This window comes from Patiria miniata, unplaced genomic scaffold (assembly GCF_015706575.1).
Source record: "Patiria miniata isolate m_02_andy unplaced genomic scaffold, ASM1570657v1 HiC_scaffold_8, whole genome shotgun sequence".
Taxonomy (NCBI): domain Eukaryota; kingdom Metazoa; phylum Echinodermata; class Asteroidea; order Valvatida; family Asterinidae; genus Patiria; species Patiria miniata.
The window spans coordinates 4,209,173-4,235,822 of NW_024037075.1; the positions used below are offsets into that span (position 1 = coordinate 4,209,173).

Below are 26,650 nucleotides of genomic sequence, written 5' to 3' on the forward strand. Positions count from 1 at the left end.
GGGTTTTTCCATAATACGTTTGGTGGACATGTGCAGCTATAATAATATTCATTGTGGAGCAATTGCAGGTAAACACCGACGTCGTCTGTGTTTCTCGGAAGAATTTTCATTCAGAATTTGTTCGAAGTGAAAAGAATTTTCAACGGGCACTGTGAAGGCAAGAACTGAAACGGATCTGAAGATGAATTTGGTGCAGATGTGTATTCTGGGACTGTATGTTATGGTGATCACTCTAGTGCAAATGAAGACACACATTACACATGGTGAGTATTTTCTGAGAAATTCTTTGATTTTCAAAACAGTCTGTTGGTGAAGATATTTGTGGTTCGATGACTTTCGAGGATCAGTAACATTTTCAGCACTGCGTCACTGCTAAAACTAAGATTTGACCGTTAATACTCATACCCATGTAAGACCTAATAAGTAGCTTTGCTGTTCAGTTGTTATTCTGTTATTTCAGTACATTGAAATAATGATTTTCTATATTGTTTTGTGACGATAATGACGATCCCACCAACGCTTGATTGTTGGTGATCGGCAGAACGTCTACTAGCATTTGGTTCCTAGGCTTGGGACAAGTACATCGCTTGATCCTACACTCAGACGACTGTACTCTTTGTCGAGAGTAGAAACATGAATCAAATTCCCATTTATTTAAATCCAGAAGAAAATATCGACCCGACTCCGTCTGTGGAGTGCTGGCACCGCGTGAGATTGGATGTGTGATAGCAGATCTCGCCTCGAATCCTTTATTTATACCAAAACACAGGAGATTTGTTATAAATCATTAACTTGCAATTCATGAACTGGGAGCTCCCAGATGGACTTTGAAATGCACCCGTCAAAATTATCAAGTTGAGTCGCTCAATTAAATCCTATGATTTACTTGTATTCAATAGTTGTGTCTGCCGTGGTAGGCATATTACTTGCTGTGTACTGATCCCTTATCTGTCCACTGCATTTTCAAAATAGCTTCTCTTTTTTTCCTTGCGCATCGAGGAGTCACTTGTAATTAGCCGACCCGTAACTCATTGAAACACGCTGTTTATTTTGGGGCCCAGCTTTTACCGATTTGTAACCATTCGTGGCGCCTTTTGGTGCATCAGAAAGATTTATCATAAAAACGGTTGTCAGTTATGATAAAACATTTTGTGGTGACAAGCCAACTTTAAAATGGTTTGTTAAAAGCCCGTGCATTCACACATCTTCGAGACATTGAGGGAAGGGGATTAATGTGAGGGAATAACGGTGCCGCCTTGGATTCTGTTCAACCACATTCACAACCCAGGATTCATTGAGCAATTTCTCAAAATTGAAACGTCTTTTTTAAGACGTTGACATCAAACCCGATGACAAAGAGCAAGGGTGTAACAATAAGGACGTATATTCCTTCAGGCAAAGGACAAGGGAATTGGTGATTGATACACTTAAAGGGGCAAACTTTTCGAGAAAACACTATCCCAGGAACAATACACTAAACGTATTTAATGAGAAGGATTCTCTTTTGTATTGAGTAGGTGGTTCCCACATCAGATGATATAAAGAAGTTCGGTGCCTGTAAGTTGCTGGATTCAGCAATTTCGCATCTTTGAAAGACTAAAGATACTTGGTATGGATCAAGGCAGAAAACAACTTGAAAAGTGCATCAGTCGGGCCAAATATAACCGCCAGTTTGTTTGGAATAATTCTGGTTGATGTTTACAAAGATAAGATGACCGTGAATGATAATATAAGCATTCCCTGTTCTCCTTGTAAGACGGGGAGAGTTGACTCCACAAAGCTCCTTACCTCCTCAAGACTGCCATCATTGTTTACATTTCCCTCTCTGCTATTTAAGTGCAGTATTTTTACACGGCTTGCCAATTCAAACAAATAGCTCGCATTCTGACCATCCGAAGTGGCGTGTCGGAGTAAACGTCTGCGGGATTCTCCCCCAAACATTTCGTAAGTGGCATGATGAAATTGAGCTCATTCCTCAAGTATTTTAGGTACGGGCCGACACGAATAAAAACGTCTTGCCGCTTTTTTTTCAAGTAGGCCTAACATTATCTCCAGACAGCCGCCTGGGGAAAAATATATAACTCCCTTCCTTAGTCCAGTCCAATTTCTCCAAGCCCCGCCCCAAGTAGGGGAAATGCATGGAGTCCACAATTTTCCCCAAAATCCCCTTCACCACCATGACCTTCACCACCAGCACCACCTGCACAACCGCACTCACAATCTTCCGACAATCAAGCCTAATTTTCGAAAGTATGACTCTCAAGTTTAATAAAATCTGACCTAAAGTTAAAACAAAATATATACTACGCACGACCAATGATTCATAGGATTCCACCTGTCGCGAGTAGCACTTTTTTCACATTGGCTGAGGCCCTATATTGAAATCTGCTCGCAGGTGCTAATTTCAGTATTCTCCAAACTGGACTTCACAGGTATACTCGCTGAAGTAATGAATGCCACTTTCAAAGACAATAGAGGGTGTGCTTAATGAAATTTCTGTAGATAATAATATTGTCTGTGTTTCGATGGTAATCATGAAATTTAAAACACAGTTTATACAACATTTCACAATTTTTCAACCGATAATTGTTGCCACAAAAATACCATCTGGCCTTCCGTCTTGGCGTCAGTGAGTCAGCGCGCACCAGGGAGGCTTCGATACCGTGTGTAGCGGTGAAACCACGGCGGGCCTGAATGTCCGTGTCTGGATGACCCCACACCGGGGACATACGGCCATGTGTCGACAGTATGAGAGACGCGTTGGTCGGTATTGGTTGAGAGAATCGGTGTACAGACTAGCCGATAAATTGGAAGAAACAGATTTGGAAAACAGATGTGTTTATTTTGTGTTGGTTTGCCCCGGAAGGGAAGTTTAATTTGTATTTCTTTCTGAAACTACGAGAATGGGTTGGAAAATGCAAATTACATTCGTCATAAGTAACACCGGAAATTGACCGCATTATCCAATTAATTAAAAGAAAACTGCTTTTGGCTTAATCTGAAAAATGTTAAAGACTTATGTTTGAACAAAGGAGGTTATAATTAAATTTCATAATGATATGAGTTGAGTTTCTAGCAGTACATACATGTAAAATAGCTTCATTATGCAATAAAATTATTTGTAAAAATTGAACATGAACGCATTTTAAAGAATCCCTGTAATTAGTATGCTTTGGAGGGTTTACAAAGTCTCAAATTCAAGTAGAAAAAATGTGACTGTTTCTGTCTTGGTAAATGTGTTTCCATTTATAAATAACCACTGAGGCATTTAAATTGCGCTGAATAACATATGATAGGCAGACTTGTTAAAAACTTCACGTAACTACTGTGAAATAATCATTGCCATCCCTAGTTACTGAACCTAGCTGGCATTTACCATCCATGCGTGGTAAAGCAACATGGTCAGTTATTTTAATGCAAATCGTAAGAAAGTACTTTTTGCAAGTTCAAGGATAGGCTTATTAATAGCATCGTGTCGCGGGCTCACAGCACGTATGTCCATAACAAGAGTGTGCGTGGCTTTAAAGGTGCAGTGATCATCATTAATTGTTCAGACAAAACAAGAAGAGATTATGTATGCAATGGTAAAACAAAGGGCCTCGTGAGGATGGGAAACACATCAATATTTAAAGCAGTACATTTCAGCAAACATGCCCTTGGCAGATACGTGTTTCTTTGTTCTGTTATGCGGGAATATTTACAACTCGTTTCCTTTAAGCGTGCACTAACCAACCCAGCAGGTAAATATGACTGTCACTGTCATTGAGTAGCATAGGTTTATGGCCTGCGGTAGAACCCCCCTCTATGCTCGTTATCTCAATCATTTTGTCAAGGTTGGCCTGGGTTTCATTCAGGGATAAAAATGAAGCAAGGAAACTATGGAAATAAGAGGCAGGGTCTGAACACAGTCACAACTGCTGGGCCCAGGTCAGAGCATGTATATTATAGCAGTCTGATGATTATGATCGAGGGCAATGAGTAATGAATAGCAACTAATTTTGAAGAAAAAATAATTGTCAAGCTTTTTATTCCAAATTCAATGGTAAGACATTTCGTGTTGAATTTCTCCGAGAACAGCAATCTACAATGCGGGGAATGCTATTTGAAAATTTTAACGAGACATAACTAATTATTTTTGGTCGCTGATGGCGCTCTTTGTTTACAACGGAGCGGTAATGATAATTATTGACAAAATAATCTTAGATTGGAATTTCCAATAGTGAGCAGGGGCTTAGCCAACACCCGTTACCCGCTCCTACACACACATGCTAAAAGTAAACATACATATAGAGAGCAGCATCTGCATTCGCAGAATAAAATGTGCTTCACAATTTATGCATTTTGGCTACGAATACTAAAGTACAGTTCAGGTAGGCAAATCTATTGTCCCGATCAACCTTCATAAAGATACGCAGTAAGTGAGCAATTCGTTCTGCCGTTATTGGACGGGAGACGCTTCGAAATTTAATTCATTAATATCGGGTTGAAGTCCAGGGCCGTAGCTTCCATGTCCTCGCATTCCATGCACCGATGACTCAGCTTCATAAATTGAGAAATAATTGCCCAGATGGAATGGGAATTTTTAGGACCTGCTTGGGATTTTGAGTAGTATTTTGCCAAGCCATTGGCGGCAAATTTAGCAGGAATATCATTTTTCGGTCCATTAAGTTGCGAGAGCTTTATTTGAAGCCCGATTATGACGTTTATTAATTTGTCATTGCTTCATAGTCACCGGTTCCACTTTGGTCTCATTTTTAATTAATTAATTAAATGATTAATTAATTTGATATACGAATGACCTCGACCTCAACTGTATCGGCTGTTTGAAATCGTCAGTCCATAGTAGGACTTCAAGTACCTGATTAGTGTGTACAAGCATGCAAGGAAGTAGGAAAGATACTAATTAAGAGGCTCATTTTCGGTGGATGATGTAATATTATAGAGCAGAAGATTAGATGCAGCGAACTGCGTGAAGTGTTCCTCCCATGAACAAAAAAAGTATCGCAGTTAATCTATTAATGTGTGCAACAGTGTAATTATATACAATGTTGCTTTATGTACATGAAACAAAATATTAAATACATGTTGATGTATTAAAGTTGCAAGATACATTTAAAAAACAAATCGGTTGATACACCTACAGCTCCCCGCAGTCCTCCGAGCCTGCAGTCCTAAGTGAATACCGCCCTCAACGACAACTAGGCTGCACAGAAACTGCCCAAAATGAAGGAGAATTGTGGGGGGGGGGGGTTCACAACGTTGGCTTTATCAGATGAAATTGCTCTATCAAATCTAATATCTCGCCATTTTGTCCATTTCAGGTCAACTTACCTGCGCATGTACGACTCCAGCATGTAACGATACTGGGAGTGTGACGTGTAGCGCTGTGACGTCATGCTACACGCAATATCTTGATCGGCGTGACGGAAGTTCACCAATCACGCGTGGTTGTATCGACGAGAAAACGCCGTTGCTTTGTGAAAACAGGTATATTCCTAGAAGTCATGAAAAATTTAGACGCAATCACTGCAACTTGTCCAATTACTGATATTATGCCCGCTTAGCTCTTTCCAAGGAATCGCCATTAATACTACAGGTTTCAAGTACTGTACTTAAGTTATTACGTACAAATACATTCAACTTGAATGGCCCAAGTCTTCCAGTGCAGCCTCACTTTTAACCCAAAGGAGGGCGCTATGTAGAGAGGATAAACTATTCTGTTTTTGTATCCACTCCAAATAGCGCCCTCCTATTGTGTCAGTCATTTCAAAAAGGCTAAAAGGGACATTGATTGCGCTCACAGCAGTGGCTTAATACAATCAGAGTATTGTATCGCACCTGTGGAATATTAATTGTCACTCATTGGAACACTGGTACTGGAACGATGGTTATCTTTGGCGTATCTCAGACTCGTCTTTCCTTCACGACCTTATCTCACGTGATACGTATTTGTTTTCCTCTTCGTCCAGGAGACCGTTTGTTCACGTGACACCTTGGCCACATCTTCAATGCTGTAAGGAATCGATGTGTAACGCAGATACTGTCATCATAACACCTCCTATGTGGCCGAGGAAAGCTTCACAGAGTACCACAGCCCAAGGTGACATCATACCGACATTAACCCTTACTTCTATGGAGTATACCGAAGTTTTTCTTCGTATTCTGGTTCACGCGCATAGCTTAAGTGTGACATCAACCATAGACAAAGAATAAGATTTATTCTATGCATGTATCTATGGACATCAACGCGCTAACCGGCGCGTGAACCAGAAAAAAAGATGACATCACACTTCGGTACTCTATGGCATTTAATTTCGAAATAACTTTTTGTGCTAACACAAGTGGGAAAAAAAGAAGTGAGAACAAAATTGTCGACTTGCTCTTTTGTACACTGTCTGCTTGAACTTTTTGAAATTGTGATTAAAAGGTTCATGCCTAATTTCCAACTTTTATATTTTGTCTTTTCAGTCTTTCTACGGGACAGTCATCCTCATGAAAATTCGAAGCTACCAGCCCATGACTCTGAACAATACACTGATGACAACTTTCAACATCCAGTAATGGTCATTGTTCTGCCCGTTGTTGCTTTGTGTCTTTTTGTCATCCTGCTCATCGTTGTTATCGTAGTGGTCAGACAATCACGCACACATCACAGAACTGGTGAATCTGGCGCCAATATTCACGCCGCCGGGTTACCCGACAGTCATTGCAGGGGCAAGTTTTATAACACTGGTGACCCGTACATCAGGGAGAAGTTTTTCAACAGCGTACCAGTTTGATGGTTGGTTTCGATTGAATGGCAGGTGCTAGTATGGATTTACCACTTGCTACAGGGTGAAGTGATGGGATTCAACTATTACAGATATTAGGTTGTTTCTTATCGAGTGATTAGTCCTGCCTTAGAGTAGAACTTACAAGGCATCTGATTGGCTCAATTGCAAGATATTTGAAAACGTTAATGTAAACAGAAACGTTGGAAAGAACCTTCAACAAGTGTAGTCGTCTTTGCCATTTGAACAATAGGAGAAGAACGATGGATTTCTCGGCCCGCCTTTTCAAGACCAAGCTTCCAAATCGTAAACTTCATTTAGTTTTAGGCCTAGTTTCAGGTTTCATGTCAGAAGGCCGCACATTTCATGTTGCAGATTTGTCTCTTCAATCATAAAATCCGTTTATGTAGAGGGCTATCACGTACACGTTACACGAATTTGAATACGTTGTATCTCTATCTACATCAGCTTACGATCAGCAGCAATGAACAATTTGTTGTAAGTTATTTTTTTTTCTAATGGACGACCATAATGTCTTGTAAGTAGACAAACATAAATATAATTTTAATAATCAAAAATTGCTATCAACGTTTCTAACTGACACTTGCGATTTGGTGCGCATTATATTTTCAGTGAACTATATATAACCCATATTTAAAAACTCATTATTTTCATAATTATTTATTTCAGCAGGTCAGCATGACCTTCTCCCAATTCCATGATCCCGGGTTCCCTTCATCTATCCTTTCCTACCACCCACCCTTTGCCCCTAGGCTGTCCTCATAATAACCACCAGAGACATTTACTAGAGTCTTGCCTTTTCCAGGATTCATAATTCTCAAGATTCTGTTCCAACGCTTGTCACTCATCGGTCCAATATAGCTAATTATAAGGAGCTAAAAAAATATGGGTTTTCGATAACAAATTTCCTAATCGAATTATTGACAGTTGGGATTCAAACCTTCCCGACAAGATCGGTTATTTTGCTCGCAGTAATTACCATGCATGAGTCACTAATTTATATTTTCTCACCGTGGAACCTGGGTGAGGTGATCAATGAACCTTTTTACACCAATTGAAAACGATGGTTATCACGTTTGCAAGGGAATAAAGTCGTCATTGTAAATAAAAAAAACCTGGGAATTATTTAATTCCTATCAAATTCGCCGACAAACTAGTCAACGCATTATTTTTAAAATAAGACTTTTTCGCAATATTTGTGAGTCAGCTGTTTTTCCAATCACACAGGTCAATATTTTACTCACTTATACAATGATGACTTGATGTCAAGAGGTTCAACCTTCCTCATGAAATCCCTCTTCAGGAAGCCGAGACACGTAGTGTGACTGCAAACGCTTTCGGGCTCATTTCCCCATTCATGTACACCTCATGTTTGCAAGTGTCTTCTCTTCCTCACTTTGGGTGTCTGGTTAGTATGACTTTTGACGGACAACGGATGTTATGGATTATAAACATGTGTGAAGAGAAGATAGCTCAAAGTTTTCTTAAATAAAATCCATAGACCGACCATTCATATTCTGTTGTAAATGAGTATCAGCAACCCATTATTTCATTCTCTTTTGGCAACAGAGATCCTTTGAGGGTCCTTTGAAAGTGTGATGACTGTTTGAAGGTTTAGTGTGGTAGGTAAATATTTGGGAAAATTGCAAAACACGCACACACTTTACCAAGTGAATGTGGCACAAAAAGGACTTTCTTCTAAAGGTAAACTGAGCACGGTTTGTGATATGATGTCACGGTGGAAATGAATAAGTTGATCTAATGAGCACGTGCAGGAACCAGATAAACGATTTGAAATATTCCATGCACGCCTCGAGCTGTGAGACCCATGGGGGCGCCATTCACCGTCCCTACTGTTAATCAACATCCATCAATTTCAAAATGTTATAAACTATTTGACCTTTTTTTTATATATATATATCATCTGAGCATAGCATGACGGAAAAATGAGGCATCCCAGGGGTCAAAAGGTCAACTTTAAGTAAAACCAGCTTAGATGTCACGAATCTTATAATCAAACGTTTCCTATCCAAATCCACATTTATGTCTATAGCCAAGCTGGTATCTATGGAACAGGGCATTGTGGGAGTTTGGGAAAAAGCTCAATGAAATTTTAACCCCACGTTTGCAACCTTTTCTATGGAGAATAGGAACAGCGCCCTCTCTTGATCCGAAGATTGTGCTGAAGTCGAGAAATACTCTTTTGTAGAGCAAACAAATCTTTTAAAATGTATGTTTATAATTATTTATGAAAGCGATTACTGGCCTGTGCTAAGCATTACGCGTCAGGAAAAGATTCTACCATAGCTGTTCTCGGTTTGACCTAAAAGTGGAGAGCGATGTGTTTGGGGGGGGGGGGTGCAATTTTTGTAATCAATATCAATTTGTTTTTTACGTCTTGATTCGCAAGTTCCTGCAAAATAATGAATGTTCATTTCTTGTGTTCTGATGGGGAATGTTTGCCTGGCCGTTTTCAAGTGTACGATCCGGAACTGTGCGCTAAAATAGTTCTCAGGGCGCCGCTAACTCGTTGCTCTAGAGTTCAGGGGAATACTCCAAATAGAAACAAATCTTGGCCCAAATGGAGCCGAACCTTCCTCGGCTGTTGACCAGATTGGCCCTCTGGGAGGATTTATGGAAGCCAAAAAATTACAACTTCTTCCTTTGAAGGGTAGGTTGCTTATTTGTATGTGTGCTTGAGCAGAATGAGAACGGAAGAAGGTAGTTCGTCTGTCTTACATTTACTAACAGCAGGAATAAACACAATAATTGAAAATGATGTGAATTCATTTGCCAGAATTGTAACTCAACATACATAACCTGCTACGCCAGATTGAATGGTACGCGCATCTCAAGAATGGTACGCGAGGCGCGTACGCGAACGCCGGACACACACTCAAAGATGAAGCTGAAATACAGTCCAAGCTTCGACTACATGGGCGCGTGCGCGTTGATTCATGTGGGACATTACATACACAGTCCCAGGGGTTAAGATCGCGCAAGGCATGATGGGAACCAACATGACGCAGCAAGATCGTACACATGAAAACGAGGTTGCTATGACAGTCCTCGCATTGATATCTAGTTCGTAAGTGACTGCGTCATCGCACGCACCACTCATTACAATATCGCCCATTGGCTAAACTCTCCAGTTGCAATTACTTCCGGTTCCATTGGTTCCAATACTATATACCTTGAGCAAAACGCAAGGTTAAGTTGAAACGACGTCATACTTACGAATCAGATAGGGCTTACGTCTGAACTAGTCTGAACTAGTCTGAACTAGTCTGAGTATCAGCCGTTGCGTTGTCCAACAGATTCCTCTCCGTAACCAAAGTCTGGTATGTGAGAAATGCAACCTCGCGCGCCAGCCAATCGGAGTCGACTTTAGAAATTGTGATGATCATTTCGATCAGAAATGTGGACTGAGCTGTTGACTGGTCAGTTTGGCAACCATTATTTCGTAATACACACAACAACGAGTTACCGAAGACCCGATAGAAGCTGCCCTCTGATTGCTCAGAATCTCGAGGTCAAGACGCAGTCTTGTTTTGTATAATTAATCGCCAAATCTGCTCGCATATCATGGACCCTTGATATGCATGGAGATATTCTGCACACTACGTCTGAACATGGGACCCAATCAAGTCAGAAGTTAATTGCCGTCTTCCAGATTTCAAAGTCAAAAAGGTCAGGGTTTTTTTTACCCTACGTTAGATTTTAAAGTGTGCAAGGAATTTAATTTAAACAATGCCTTATAACTTATAACAGGGTCATATAAAGACTCGAGAAAGTTCAAACTATTTTAAATTTTCGAGCACTCTCTTTTTATTTCCTATTCTGTAAGGGCCTGGGAAATCATTTAAGGAAACGCTATAAATTGAGGCTTATGTTATCGGATAGGTAACATCCGACGTCCAAATTAAAACCAACGATTCGCTTCCACTGTTAATATTCAAGTAAAATACCTTCTCTATTTAGTTTGATGTAGTTTTCTGATATGAAAGAACGATAGGACTCGGGAAGGCATCTATCCGACTCGCATTTATATCAATTTCCAGTCCGATAGCAACCCTGATCACGGTCCAATCCATTCTTTACTTGCGGAATATTTTGAACTAATCTCGTGTGAAGGTCAAGGCTGACGTAAGTTTCGATTTCTGAACTCCATCTTTGAGCCCCCCCCCCCGGCGCCTCCCCCGAGTACTGACCAGTGCATGAGAGTTGGGTATTCGCAGCGCCAGAGTCTCTTAACATTTTCCGAAGATAGATTTTTTTTTCTGTTCTGATGTTTCTAACAATGGTTACATATGGGTCATGTGACAGAAGGTAAACTCTACCAACCCACAATAGTTTACCCTCTGTCTTTTTTCAAACAACTTAAATCAGAATATGCTCGAATTTGTCTTGTGATTGCTTGCGTTTGTTTGCGCCAAGGGAAGGTGCCATTTATGAGTACCGACAGATAATCCGACGCGGATAAGTAGCTAATCCCTGATTATATGGATCATTTTATCCATGAGTTTTATCAGATAATAAAGGGTGGTTTTTGTCCCAGTTTGCTTGTTATCTTCATGTTTAATGTATTCCTGACATATGGAAGATTTCTTATCGGCAGATAAGATTAGTTTGCCCGAGAGGTGGCGCCTGTGGGATATGAATAATCTGCTATTGAGTTGCAATGTTAGATGAAGTGATGTTTGTCAATCTAAGGTCACGTGACTTGAAAACCTGCAGGAAGAGGGACGATTGCAATGTGCTTGGTCACGTGACCCATTGAATGTGTTTGCACACCATGTTTCTATGTTTCTATACATTGTTATTTTGAACTTCATTTTGCAACTATTTTTATCTTTACAGTTTAAAGCTCCAATCGTTTTTTTTGCAGAAACATAATTAAAGGGAATATACATCATTTGCAAACATCGAAAAATAAAACTACCAAGTGTTTGCGAAATACCTTAATAGGATGTTGGTAAATGACAGTCTAAAGCATCCTGTAAAATTATGGCACCTGGTATACTGTCATTTTCAAGAAAAGTGGTATTTTTGTATCAATTTCCAACGCTGATCGGCCGATCAGCGTTGGAAACAACTGGCTTTTTTTTCAAATACTGGCCCCAATTGACCATTGCACTTGTTTGCAATCGATTACAAACCTATGAACGGGTACGAGCCAGCTAGACTGGTTCCCTGACCTTACAATTCCCTAATGTATGTTAACTGCTCTGTTTCTTCTTTTATGGAGTCAGGGAACCAGACTACAGGAAAATGATCGTTTTTCTTGGTTTTTATAGCATTTTCGAACCCAAAACCTCCAAAAAGTCAGTGTAACTATATTTGCTTTATATTTCCAACCCCCCAATTCCATCCATTTCTGAAAATTACAGCAAAAGCAAATGATGTATATTCCCTTTAAATGTACTAAAGATTTCTTTAGTTGCAGGATTTTTCTATAAATTAAAAGTCATATTTTAACGACTTTTATACATTTTTCTTTGCCTATTGCCTGTGGTTTTCCATATCTTTAAGGCCGAAAACCCCCTCGTATTATGCAATTAATCTATAAACAAATTTTAATTTTTGTTTTACTTTGATTGGTTGGCGACTACAAACCAGCTGGCAAACATACTGATACAACAAGACACGCAACCATGCTGAGACCACCGGCATTGCCAGCTGAATTATTAAAAAAGAAGAAATGATATAATATTGTCTCCCGCACGGAAACACGGTGTAGGACAAGCCAAGCAGCGCCGGTGCGCCGCGGCTTACCTCCCGTGGTGAGGTGGATGGCTGCCCGGTACACTGATCAATAGTTCCCGTCTCGTACGGGACAAACTCTCGCCATCAGAACAAACAAAAGCCTGACCAGATGTGGAATATTAATCATGAATTTTATCAAAGGCAGACGCGTTTCGGTCTCTCATTTCTGATGGACCTGCTCATAATTTGTATTGTAATATTATGAATGGATGAGTGGTACTTTGTTTGGTCTGTACTTGACAAAATGTAGCCCATATATATCACATGGTGTGTGTAAATGGGATGAAATTAATAAGACATGCTGTTTTGGTACATACTTAAAAAACGAATTGTTCAAGGTTAAATAAGTGTTTTAATATGTTAAAGTCATGGCCTTTAATTTTAGCCTTTAGTAGGATTCAGAGCTTGGTATTTCGAGAGCCGCGTTTGTTACAATGATGAAGATGCATTTGGTCCGGAAATCTTCATTATACTTCACTGATTAATAGCTGTGGTACTGGAAAAGCGATACAAATGATACATTATATCGATTCACCTGTTATCCAATTAGATGCAGCGAAAATGTGAAACATTCATACTCTCACAGCTCTGATAATCTGATTATGTTTGTGTTTTATACCACATAAGTTTAATTCAGTTAGCCGTATGTTTGAAATCCCAGGCATAATGTAACGATTTATCCTGGATGCTCGTGTCTTTATTTTGCTACAATAGCCCGCTGTGTGGTGAAGAAATACAAATCATTTAAGTGATACAAATGGTAGAGGTTATCGCATGTTAAGTAAGACAGATAACCTTTACCATGCGTGTACACACACTGATACCGATTGATATATAGTTAGTTTCCGATGTGGTATCTTTCAATTATAAAACACATGCGAGCAAAATTAATGACAAAATCTGGTGATGCGAGTCGGAAAAGTACAAATTTGCCATCGCTAAATCGTTCATTTAGACAAAACGAAACGGTATTATTCCAGATGAAGTTTTAGCCCTCTGTTCCCTGATTGGTGCAAATTGTAACAAAGATAAAGTTTCCCATTGAGTACTTTTGAGTTTCCTTCAAAATGTGATTTGCAAACACAAGTCATGCATTCTAGTCTGGGGGTGTTTGATTTTTAACAAGCTTATTTTTTAATCTTGATTCAGTTTTTTAAATTAAGGACTGAATTCTGCCAACAAACTCAATATTCGGATTTAAATAAAAACAAACTTTGAAATAAATGCCTGCTGTGTTTGAAAAAGCTGTAATCTTTTAGACAATAATTATAATTTATATAACGATAATTATACTTTCTGATATTTCAATTTTAGTCAACCCTGATGAATATTCATAAGTCTTCTTTTAGTGATGGTGGCCCCTAACTACGAATACAATGAATCACCGTCTGTCTCGCCGGCCGATGGCGGCGTCACTGTCATTTCTGGTGACTTGACACGAACAATGAAGAGACTCGTCTAGGTATCCGGCCGGCTACGCTAATCGGCCTAATCGTTGAACCAACAATGCCTTTGATATGTGTACATTGTGCTCGTGCGTAGACCAGAGATTTGGCCTTTCACGAAACGAAGGTTACAGTTCGGTCGCACGAAGGGTTTATTTCTTTGACTGTTTGAGTTTTAAAAAAATAACTGAAAAATAATCTGTTCAGTGGTATAAACATGTAATAACAAGGACGATGTAAAAACAACTTTTAAAGATTCCCTTTTGGTATTTGTTTATGTTATTTGTTTTTCTTCTTTTTTATGATGGTCGTATAAATTACTGAGCACTGTGTTAAGTTCAAGTGTCATAATATTGTTCATTTGCTAATTCGTTCATGAGTAATATAAATGGTTTTCAAGATTTGCTTTATGGTTTCCTGTTCAGTTGCCTTTGGTGAATGCCACGTTTAATACGTTGCATCCCATTAATTGAATTTGTCTGGTATGGGTCCGTAAAGAACAACGTGTTTTAATCATCACAGCGTCCCCTTTATACGTGTACACGTACATGTACATGTACTGTGACAGGAACTCCATCGATACGCACAGCTAAATCCGCAATTTCGTGAACGTGGTCGTTCCGCATGCATCGGCGCCGCGGCGGCGCCATGCAGTATTCAGCGCTGATAATTACGTTCCGAACCGAACAACCCGCCCCGATAGCCCCGCCCACCTCATTTCGTAGTCCACTCAAATTGCTGGATACACAACTCACGGTCGTTTGATAACAAATGAGCCCCGCTCATACGGGGATCACTGCATTTACAGTTCATAGATCCGGGCCTTGATGTACACAACGTGCAGTCATTGTACAGTACATGTGCAGTCATTGGATTCACTACAAAACTGCACTTCGCTAAAAGCGGTACCCTAACCACTCAAAACACTATCGCTGACGATGTTGCTGTTGTGAAGGGGCTATCATTTCTTACTTGAAATATGAAGAAGTTCTGGTTTTATGGAACAGTTTATCAACTGCATTCAGTAAGGATTTTTGGAGTCACTTGTCAAACTGGAAGGCACATGGTGCATGCGGCACTAGCTTAGCCCGGGCGCTAGTGGCGTTGTTACGCACAACCACAGGGACCGGTGAAGTCTGTAACTGTATCGTGGATTTGTTTACCTAGCTAAAGACTTGCAACATGGATCGGGAAGTGAATGGACTACGGGCGGTCTATACTCTGTGTGTCTACACCTGTCTCGTGCTTTGTAGTTGTACTTTTCGTCTAGTATGTGGTAAGTTTGAAAATAATGTATCACTGACGGTTTACCCATTTATTCATTTTCCACTTTAGGCAACATTTAGCGAAGTATACGGACTTCTTGGTTCTTCCAGCGTATCAACCTAAAATTCTGATCAGCGCGCGCGGTCCAACTTGCAGGCCAATCATATTGCGTGAAGCGTGAATACATTTACATAATTTGTTCACGATGAAAAGATGAATTTGGAAGTTTAAAGTCGTAAAATTTAATGTGGACGGCCATTTATGTTTAATCAGTAACCACCATTAACACCTTTGTTTCGTTGATGTTTTTCTATTGCAAAGCTTGTGTGTTCATCAAATTTCATGGCATTTTTATTTTGTTTTACATGACATGAGGTTATTGAAAATCAAGAAATAATATCACAAGGAAACCACACTATATTTATACAGAGGAATCCAAATTGTCCCTTAACTACAGTATTACGCCGTAAATTGTCGGGTAGATTTGTCATTTATTTAATTGTTTTGATTGTTATCCATCCTCAGTTACTTTCAAATATTATGTGTGTATCACTATCATGAATTATTATTTTGGAAGTAATTAATTATGCCAAATTTGATTTTTCAAATTTGATTACCAGTGATTATACCTTTGGTAACTTTCAGTTCGGCCATTTTTGCTCAAACCATGTACCAGCATGACCAGTCTTTTCAAGGACAAACTGATATCTCATTTCTACGTGCTTCCATAATGTTTGACAATCTCGCGACCCCCGGGTCAGACCCCCTCCTGTCTAGAGTTCATAATATTTACTATTCCAATGACCATTTCTGACAGTTAGAATGGATAGATTTCAAGCATCCAGGCTGGAATTTCTGGAAGAGAGATCTACATGTAGATGCGCATCTTAGCACTTTGTGCTTCCATGGTCAGTGACTATGGTGACAGTGTCGAGGAAGGAAATAATGTATGAAATTCAAACTTTGTTTATGGAAGTTAACATTCTTAAAGTTTAATTTTGTACGGATGAATCGAGCATTTGTTGAGTATGTTTGCGGTTTTTTTAACCAAATTTCCTACCGCTGAAAATGTTACGCTTCTTATAAGTTATCTCTGGTGAGTGGTGACCTTGTGGTTGTAATAAAAAGTACTATAGTTAAACTGATACTGTTTTAAAATGGACATTCATCTGAAATATTTTAGCATTATTAAGACTACATCATTTTGAAGGTTTATTTAGGTACGAGTTTGGTGATTGGTATTCCTGTTGTAATGCAATGCAAGATCGATTCGGACAAAGATGGGAGAAGGACCTGCTTAAGATGTGTCAGTTTTGCTCAGTGAGGGGATGAAGTCATGCGGAATAAACTCATTTACGGTGTTGTCTGAGAACACGAAGAACACAGATCGTCACCAGTTAACCAGTGCGGTGCAGCGAGGGAATGGTTTGGGGATCAACCGTACACAACTAGCTCCACCCCAGCGACCGAAACCAGCAAGTGACCCCGTGAATTTGGCTCTGGCTGACCCATAGGACCCCACAGTGCCGTCTCGCTCCGGCAGTAAAGTGGGCAGCACAATACATCATCTGCTGAACCCTGACGGTGATAATACACCAGCCCCTCCGTACAGCTCAAACTGGATAATAGCCCAGAGTACACAATTCTTAGCGAATTAATCGACTTTTTTCCAGCCAAACCACTGGCGCTAATGCCTGGCGGGCCTGAGCTCAAGAATAGCCTTAACGCATTGATTCCTCCCTCCTTACCGTTGTTGGTTTTGCTTTGAGATTTGCTGAGAGGGCAGCGTGTTGCTCGGTCTTGTTTGGGACATCTTTAAGCCTTTTCTTTGGGGGTTTGCTATCACAATGTTGATGATGAGTCTCGAGAGCCTGTGATAGACAGAATTTAGAATTTGAGGATGATGTTTAGCGTATTTGATTAACGTTTTTTCAGTTTGGCTACAGAGTTAGTGTTTGTCAAGTCAGTGAAGTCTCGATGGACCGGCTACTTCTGCTTCATTTTGCTCTTGTCATTACAAATGGAATTTGTAATCCCAACGTCATGATTGTTCAAGTTGGAATTGTGAAATTACTTTGTCTTTTGAAGTAGTTGTTACTAAAACAGTTGGGAGTATAACGTTTGTGTGCCACACTTTCAGTTTGAAACGCGAGTAATAATTGAAACGATGATAGTTTTAGACATGGCCGCGCGCCTGAGTACATTGCACAAGGTTGTTGAGTACCACACGCCACATATGGGTGTCAATTTTAGGATTGACCGCTCGGCCGCAAATGGGCCTCTTGACGGATGCCTAGCACCCTCTAAAACAGCTACATACTAAATATTTAGGCTCTTGGCTTGCTTGCTTTGCGCGTGTATACTTAAACCAATGATCTTTGGAACCTTTTTATCAATGACTCTTTATTATATGAACTGCATTTTACGGGATCTACGGTGGAGGTTTTTGATGAAGTCGGAGCTGTCGCACGAGTCCATGTTTGTGTTTGTATAATTCTCCATCTCTTTATGGTTACAATATAACAAAATTATGACAATATTTGTTGACGGGATGACTTGGAGTGGCTTGTGAATGCGTTTTAAATGGTTGGAACTTTTGATGATGGTGGAGTGTTTCTGGTCGTGAATGCAAAGTCGTGCCTTGGGTATGCCTACTGCGAGCTTAAATGAACTCAAGGTTGTCCGTGGATTGTAAATGCAGAAAGCAGACCAACCTGTCGTATATCTATCAGTCTGTGAACAGACATTTATTATAGTCGGAGGTCGTAAATGGCAAATCAAAATTAACTTATTTAAAGCTCTCCTTGACTTCTTGGAGTCCATTCTGAATGGTGCAAATCCCTGCTCTAGGTCGAGTTGTGGGTTTAGCTTGTTGATGTTGTAAAACGCCCGATGTCCACAGTCTTATCTTGAAGTTCACTGTCTGAATTCAAAATGATTTTGCCATGTTTTTGTTTGATATGGTTTTTCGTGTAAACGTTATCTTCAGTATGACCGTCCGGGTAGAAACCCCCAGCTGAAATGAGCAAAAGGTTTTTGAGTTTCGAACAATTGTCAACATAATTTAATTATAGCGACATCTGGTCCTGCTGATCTTGTTCTTCTATTTTGGATTTGGTTCAATAAACGGTTTGGAAAAGCTCCTCATTAACTTTAATTTCGACTCGCATTACATATTTATTTGCGCCAAGTGAATGGGTTTACAGTTAAATACCACAATACATGTATTATGCATGGCACAGTAACACTGGTTAGTGTTATACCATTCAATGGGATCATATGACATCGTTTATCTGGAACCAGTCTGTTGCATTCAACAGGTGTAATACAATCCAGTCGAATTAAATATACCAACGTCCTGACTGCGGTGTCGTCTAACTTGCAGAAGGATTGCAAGAAATGTTGGACTGCTCCCATTGTACTCCTTCCTTTGAGAATTTGCATTTTTTGTTGTTTGCAAGCAAAATTTGAGCTTCTATCGAGACATTCAGCATGCTGCTGCCCTAAGTTAAACTAGTTCTTGTATCATTCTTGGCACTTGATCAAGTTGATGATATTGATAAAATTGTTGAAAAGTTTTGTAATTTAACAGATATTGTAATATGAATACAGAAATTTGTTTTCATATTGATAATGAATATTTGTAAAGAACACAAAAGTCATCATTTTGTGCCAACCACTTATTTTTTTTTCATTTGGATCAAGTTGAACATCCATTATTCTTGATATCTTAGAATGGTGTTTTTACAGTGTTAGCAGTTAATCACAGCAACAGTATTTGTCGTAATTGAACAAAAATAAATATGCACAATAGACGGTAAGACCTATGGCGCCGAAAGTGTATTTTATCATTTCTGCTCATACGGCGTAGTGGACTGGAACGCGCTAACGGAAATGTTGCAGGGTGCCATTGGAAAGGTTCGAGTTGGTTGCGGACGACAACTCGGCACCGCTTTGTTCAAAGTCCGGGTGGATGGTAGTTAGCTACGATTCACTGCTCGAAAGAAACACACATTTTCAGTGATGGACGAAGAACAGAATTATTTATCACCACTGGTTATTAGTCGGGGAAAAACCAAGCCAAGGATAATGAGCAAGTTAATTACGTTATGGTAATTTCATACGCCTGCCAACTATTACAGTATTACGTGGAACAAACGAGGAATCGCGTATGCTGGTACACATGTAATTAGAAATGTCAAGGGTACCAGCCTAATGTATTTGGCTGCTAACGACTGATGTGGAGGTAATGTGCTTGTAAAATATAAAGTACAGCAGAAAGAAGCATTTCGTCATATTAAATCAACTTTGCTTTTTCATTTGTTATTAAGTTTACTCGTCTGATTGGTGTTGCTATTGTTACCAGGAATTTTTACAAATTGGAAGACATTTTTGAGAGATATAAATGCTACAAACAATTCTTAAATGGAAGGAAGCGAGATATTTGGGGAGTGCAAAGCCACGTTGTGTTGAGATTTTGTTGTATCAGTCCTTTACAATGATGCTGTGTTGTAAATATGTACGGCTTTCATCCTTCCGTCGCCATGACCGCGAGTACAGCGTGGTCATGGTCAAAACCTTCACAATAAAACCTCTGGCTCCTCGCTGGAATACCCACTGACTACTGTTGCTATTCCATTCTCGGGCTTACCACTGTCTTTCCTTCATGCGGAATAACGCGTAGACAATGAATCATTTTCAACACAAAGGAACGCGCAAGACGGCGCTGGGGATTGCTACTTCCTCTTAAACCATGGAGTCTGGCCTTGAGACGTCATTTCTAGAAACCATGCACTTGAGGTTGGAGTCACTTTATTGACAAGCAGTTTCACATCATGAGAGTGTGTCGGTGTGAAATTAATAACATGGTGCACTGTCAACATACGAGTAGAATGTCTGTCTGCCTGTGTCCACTTGATTAGACTTGTGCTTATTTCAATTTGTGTCTGTTGACATAAATGAAAATGTTCTCAAGTTGACTAGATATGTTATGGCCGTCTAAATAGTACGTATATGTACAACATGGAAGGCAGTACATCTCAAACGATATTCCATTCACATTGTCATTCATCCCGCGTGATACCTTAATTCTTCCAAATACCATGCTGGATTTACATAAAAACATGGTTATATCATTTTATCAGTTGATCCGATGACACAACGTTCTAGAGTAAAGTTAAATACTCGTAATATATGAGGATCAAAATCCTTTGTCAAGATGAAAGAAAAAATCCTTTCAAGTTTGCCGAACGCTCATTTCTCATGAGAGAATATCTTTAAATTTAACCTACTTTGTCTAAATCACCATTTAGGGAGTATGCTGGAGTCGGCAATTGCAAACACTGTATTTGACTTGTGAAACAACAACAAAATGTCGTTTATGGAAATGGTTGATATTTAGTTGTCGTAACAATGCATCATATCGTTCTCGTTTCTTAATCTTGGAGCTCTTTCTCTGGAGATTTTTTTATTGTAAAATGGCACCAAAAGTGAGGCAACACGGTGGAAGAAATTTACTGAATCAAGACCATATTAATTATTTAGTGTTGGCTAGTGTGCTACTACTGCCACTGGGGTGTTGGCAAAAAAACCGAAACATCTCACACGTATTGTCTAACGTCAAACTACTAACATTGAATTGGGCTTCGACTATGATTTACCAAAAGTCGGTGCCATAATTAATGTTCAGATTGGTTTCCATAGCAATAGCTGAATTGTATTCTACATTTCTAGGCCTACCCCATGCCATGTAGGCATTGGGGTAAGAAAAACCCAACGTACGTTGTGTGGTGTAGTAGTGAAAGTCTGCAGCCCCAGGCGCCTTGTATGCATGAATGAACGCCTAAAGAATACTGTTTGTTTAGCGATGTGACAAGCCAAGCAACGTTAACGGTGATTGCAAGCGAATTCTCTAGGCCGATTACGACAGAATGAGTTTACTTATGCTTGTTAGATTTTCCATGATGTGTGTGTCCGTTGTGCGCTAGCAAAACTGTTTAAAGGGTTGAACGTTGGACGAGAACGCGAACAAACAATTAATTATACTAGAACTATCCTTGTTAAGTTGACAACAGAAGAGCCTGCTTGAAACTGCTTAAAAACATCCAATTGCTCAGATTTGTTATATTTTTGATACTCTTTTTTCTTTCAATTTCTGAATTAGTCAGGCTTCCATTGTTCTTATACTTCTGTCTAGGGTGGATAATGGATATTGTTTTTGGCTAGTCAATTCATAAAGCAGTCCACTTTTAAAAAGTCGATCTTGTTTTTTATGGTTGAAGTAAGAGGATTCCGCGTCTTCGCGCAAGCTCCGAACTTGAACGATCGCGAGAAATTAATTTGAAGATGATGCTTTGTGAGTGTCCTTGAAGCCCAAGTGAAATTCTTCCCCAGCGGACAAAAAATGGTGTGCCGCTGCTTGGTATCGACGGTCGTCTTGTTCTGCGCATCGAACATCAATATTGCAGAGCAGAGTTTGACTCGGTGTTCAGTCATTGTGGTCGATGCCATTAAGGAAGCAGACGACATCAAGACGACATCCTGCTGCCATGGCAACCATAGAAGTCGTAGTGAATGCTCAGCTGTGAATTCCGTCTTAACGAGGTGAAGTGGAGTGAAGTCGGAAACGCCAGTCTGCTTGGCTCTCATCGTCTATACTCAACCTGCTTCTTAATTTACTCATAAGGCTTTTATAGATTTCTTGAATTTCAGGGGAAAATAGTATCTCGCAATGTTTGCTTGTCTAGCTTCTGGACTGGAGATGCAAGGCTTACATTCGGATTGAAGAGCCATCACTGGGTATCAGTCTAGGCTATTTCACGCAGGTGTGAAAATGATTGAACTCATGAGCTTGTCGCGCGCTCAGCATGTCTGAGCCTATCAGAAGCGTGGATGGATCTTGCGAGCTCCCCTTACACGATGGGTTTTACATCTGTGAAGATGCCTTGTCAGTGTTCAGACATGGAATATGCATTATGGGAAGTCGACGCAGACGCGTTGCTGCGTACTAGCGACGATTAGGCGCCGTAATTATTATTGGGCAAAATTTTTGGCGGAATGGTTGGTCGTTAGGGAATTGTGGCGGTGTTGAACGGTCGTTAGAATCGTGTGTACGGAAAGACTGGCGTTATGGCGTTATGTAATGAATACTTAGCGGACGTCACGCTACATCCATGGCTGCTTATTTTGTATTTACATGTCATGTAGAGATAATCCCAATTCAGTTTCATTGAATTATTGATATGTCGACAGGTCATGCATACACCAACTTCACCGTCCTGAAATTGACGTGTTCAGATAGCTAACTGGAAGAGCACATGTAGTATAGTAGTACGATCGATTTTGCGTAATGTTCAGTGAAGTGACTGAATGTACACATTGCAGTGAAGTTTCGCTGTCTGCTGTATGATGTTATTGCGTCGTTAGCTGAGCTTTAAAAAACTTTGTTGTCCGAATTTATGGCTTGATAGTTTGGGTTTAAAACAACCGAAGAGCTCCTACATCGAAAGTGACCGATTTGTTATTTTTTATTTATTAGATGTCATTTGTTTGTATTAGTTTACCCAGTAGGTAAATAATAGCACCATTAGGCCTACTTACATATACATCATCTTAAGTTTGATCCATTCCATTGTGTTAAGTTGATGTATTCGCCAGCTGGACGGAGCCTTCATATCAAGGAGGAAAAGATGAGCATTGATAAAGCAGGTAGAAAGAATGAAGAAACATCATGTCAATCTCCTAGCCTAATGAGCTCCCCTGGAATCTCAAAAATATCAACTCGCAGTGTGCATTTCAGGTATCATGCTTGGTAATAAAAAGATAATACATGTTATCGGTTTTCAGTTCTGAGCTCTGTTTACTTTATTCATGTATTACACATGTATGCACAAGTCATCTGCCAGCTGAGTATGGATTATTTTTAATAATCTGTGTTGTATTCAGTTTCATGCGTGCTGAAAATATTTATTGAGAAAAAAAAAGTTTTGGTGTAAACTTTTCTTGTGAATTTCTTTCCAGTTTTTTTCTTCACGTTCAGTGCCTCCACATGTTTTTCTAAAACCAAATTTCCTGTTAACGAACTCAACTTGGTTTCGAATGGGATAGCTTAAAAATACAGCCTTACACTTCCAGTGTCATGCTTGATGCTTATTGACAGCAATTTCTGGGTCATAGCTCGTGTGTTCGGAGTTCGTGAAACCTGATATTTTTGCAAAAGGGCAAGCATTAAAATTAACTTTGCAGAAAAAACAAAAATGAATATCATCTTCCCAGCAAACAATATAATATTTCCGTATGGCCGATATAAGAAGTCTAGCTTCCTATCCTCATTATCTTGGAGCCTCGTTAGTCGTCAAGAGTCAGGAGACACTGTGTCTCTGCAATCCAACTAAGCCACAGTCACACGCTCCAGCAGCAGACCAAGTCTGGTCATTAACCGGAGCTAGACTGATTAATGTCCGTCCCAAATATCATTTAATATTCATTACGACCAACATGGAGTATCATTAACCTACATTTAACTACAGATTACATCCAGTTGTCATGCATATTCATGAGATGCAGTTTTCATGTCGGTATTACGACGTGGCCGAGTAGGAATTTAAACTGTTGTGAAAATAATTGCGCTTGCGTCATTCAGATAAAGGTGTAGGATCATGTTTATCAAATTGTACGTCATCTTTAGTTGAATTATTCTATTTATTGTAAATCACGTAAAAGTAAATAACAAAATATCACATCAATCGCATTCCGCTGGAAATGAACATGCATTACTTTCGTACCTGACAATAAGCAAGTTCAGGAGACTTTTTAACTGTCAAGAATTTCAGTTGGGATGCTTTTTTTAATTAATGTTTTGATGTTGACCTGTCAACCTTGCACTCTATTCCTCACCTTGACAAAACAGTAAACACACCTAGAAACCACATCGGCACCCCACAGCGCCTTGATATGACACCCTACCCTTAGCCCTCACTTGCACCTCTTGTTGTACCCCCTCACCCCCCCCCCCCCCTTCGCCTAGGTCCTCATCACATCGATTCTTCATCTCCCTGTCTGTTCCCATCAGATCCTCTTAGGCCAAGACGGACAATAATTGCAGTAATTGGTCTCCCCGGAACTCTATCCATCATTTTTGACAGTCTCGCGGGAAAGAAAAAGTTCGATGAATTTTTTTAGTTCGACATGCTGCTACGCTCGGAGCGTAGCTGCGATTTTTTTTGATTTTTTTTTTAATAAATTTGTCTGCAAAATTTCCATCTGTAAATCTTCATTTATATATATATATGTTCTGAGTAGAATTATGCCATATTGGAACTTTTGTACATCACGTATTAGCATTTTCAAAACTTTCAAATTAGCCATTCTCTGCAACTACTTATACTCAAATGACAAAGCCTGATTTTTTTTCATGCACTTGTCCTGCTTTTCTGACGAAATGTTCTTATTTCATTCGAATCGGGTTAAAAAGTGTGTTGATGACAATTTTAATGTTATTACCATCTACGGGTTTCTCTAAGTACCCCGTGCGTAGAACAAAAAACTTTAAATCTTGAGGAAGTGTATTCATTTGCATTTAGTGTAGATTAGAGGAGTCGAGTCCCAAGTCCAGGAACGCGGATCAATCAAGCGACGATCTGCGGAGTACGTTGTTCTATTTTAAGCAAACTCTCCTGCTTATCACTCAGTAAAACTGCTAATCTTCCTATCTTTTATTGGTTCTTGTTGTTACCCTACTCGGGAGAGATGTTCAAACAGGCTTATCCATGGAAGGGCGGCTGGCCGGTGCCGTCGTGTTTGAAAAGAAGACTAGCGCAAACTGTAAAGTGTTTCCTTATGATTCCAAGTGTTGATTTTATCAGCCTACAAACTCCTCATTTTTGTGAACATAGTTCTTTCTGCTTCGTCTTATAATGAATCAAAGTGGATTGGAAGAAGAACAGACATCTTTTTTTACACTTTTATCAAATTGAAGTGAGCTCACTAATAATTGAGGTTTCTGTCAGTAATTTCACGCATGCGTAATAGTAATATACGTTGTTGCATAGCCACTGTCGTTTATTTGTACTTGTACTAGGCGAGGTTTATATGTGATAACATGAAGCGCCATGGTGATGGCAAGAACCTATTTACTGTCAGAAAGCAAAATCTAAATATGTCTACTTTTGGATCATTCAATGTATCGCATGCCTGGAGGCTTCGGGGTGTTAGTTGATTTGAAATTCAACCCCATACTTTAATTTTGCCCCCGATGCAAAGTCGTGCAAATTCTGATACGGTTGGTGGGGTAATTATTGACCTAGATTTTGTATCCGTTGTGGTGACGTATGGGCCCTATAAAGAACGCCCTCTTATTTGTTGTCACCTAAGCCAAGTACATATATTACTTGGTAAAAGCTTTGTTGGGTTCACTGTCATAAACGTCAACCATTTCAATGAGATGGATAAAAAGTTGGTACCTCTTTGTCATGGGACATGCCGTTCTCCCCGGGTGCCTTGCAAGTTGCTTTGTTACTCTACATTCTATAAGAGAGGATTATTGTGGTTAAATATGGCAGAAATATTGTCACTGCCTGGGCCATTTATTATGTATTCTTGAAAAGAGCAGCTGCTTTGGAACTGTAGAATTTCAATTACACACAAAATGCAGGCCTGTAAATACGATTGAATTGTACATGTGGAGACTTGTGTATTTAATAGAGAATTATTTTAGGAATCGATCAAAGTTTCCAAAACAAGGAATTAGAAAAAGCATTAAGGGATGTGCAGATAGTGAGATACCGTTTTGTAAATGATAAATTTCCAAACGGAATGGTAACTGTCAAATTGAAACAGTTTAGAAAGCATCCGGTGTAAGACTAAACGGGTAATTTCCGCTAAACTTAAGTTACTTTCTTGGGAAAATAACAGGAAAGATAACGTTTCATTAGATAGGAAATCCCAGGATTCATTTACGTAATTGACTTGTGTTCTGCACAAACTCGCCCTGCCACAGACAAGCCGACAACCAGTGCTGCGGTCAACCTTGTGCCCAATGACCCCTCGGACCACGCTCCCACCCTAACCCAACATTCCTCAAGGGGCTTCCTATACCTGGTTATTTTTCCTATTTTGAGCATTTGAAGGGAGTCTGGTCTCTATCACAGTTATTTGTTCACAAGCTCCATTCTGTGAATATCACACACAGGACAAAAAGCTTAATAGCGGCGCTGTTTTCATCCCCCGTCTGCAAGCGGGTGATTTTTAAAGCCCTGTCCCTCAGGATATGTGTTCTGTTCTTCGTAATCCGTGGAAGGTAGAATGGACTTAAAACCTCACGTCACAAACCGAATTATCGGACTCTCTTAGCCGTGTCAACCCGCTAGGCGTGTTGTTTGATAC

General features: G+C 39.7%; 2 protein-coding genes across 2 annotated transcripts in view; both read left to right on the forward strand.

The window, feature by feature from the left end:
- The first annotated feature begins 79 nt into the window (after positions 1-79).
- On the forward strand, positions 80-8,499 carry LOC119719139 (BMP and activin membrane-bound inhibitor homolog). The gene is made up of 4 exons (XM_038188461.1): positions 80-263; positions 5,322-5,487; positions 5,970-6,100; positions 6,469-8,499. The coding sequence occupies exons 1-4, from the start codon at positions 182-184 to the stop codon at positions 6,777-6,779; spliced, it is 690 nt and encodes a 229-aa protein (XP_038044389.1). The 5' UTR covers positions 80-181; the 3' UTR covers positions 6,780-8,499.
- Positions 8,500-14,769: 6,270 nt separating this feature from the next.
- Positions 14,770-26,650, forward strand: part of LOC119719421 (BMP and activin membrane-bound inhibitor homolog) — a 29,366-nt gene continuing 17,485 nt past the window's right edge. Inside the window, exon 1 of the mRNA XM_038188860.1 lies at positions 14,770-15,278. Within this exon, the coding sequence (XP_038044788.1) occupies positions 15,185-15,278 (94 nt within the window). The 5' untranslated portion in view covers positions 14,770-15,184. The remainder of the gene's footprint in view (positions 15,279-26,650) is intronic.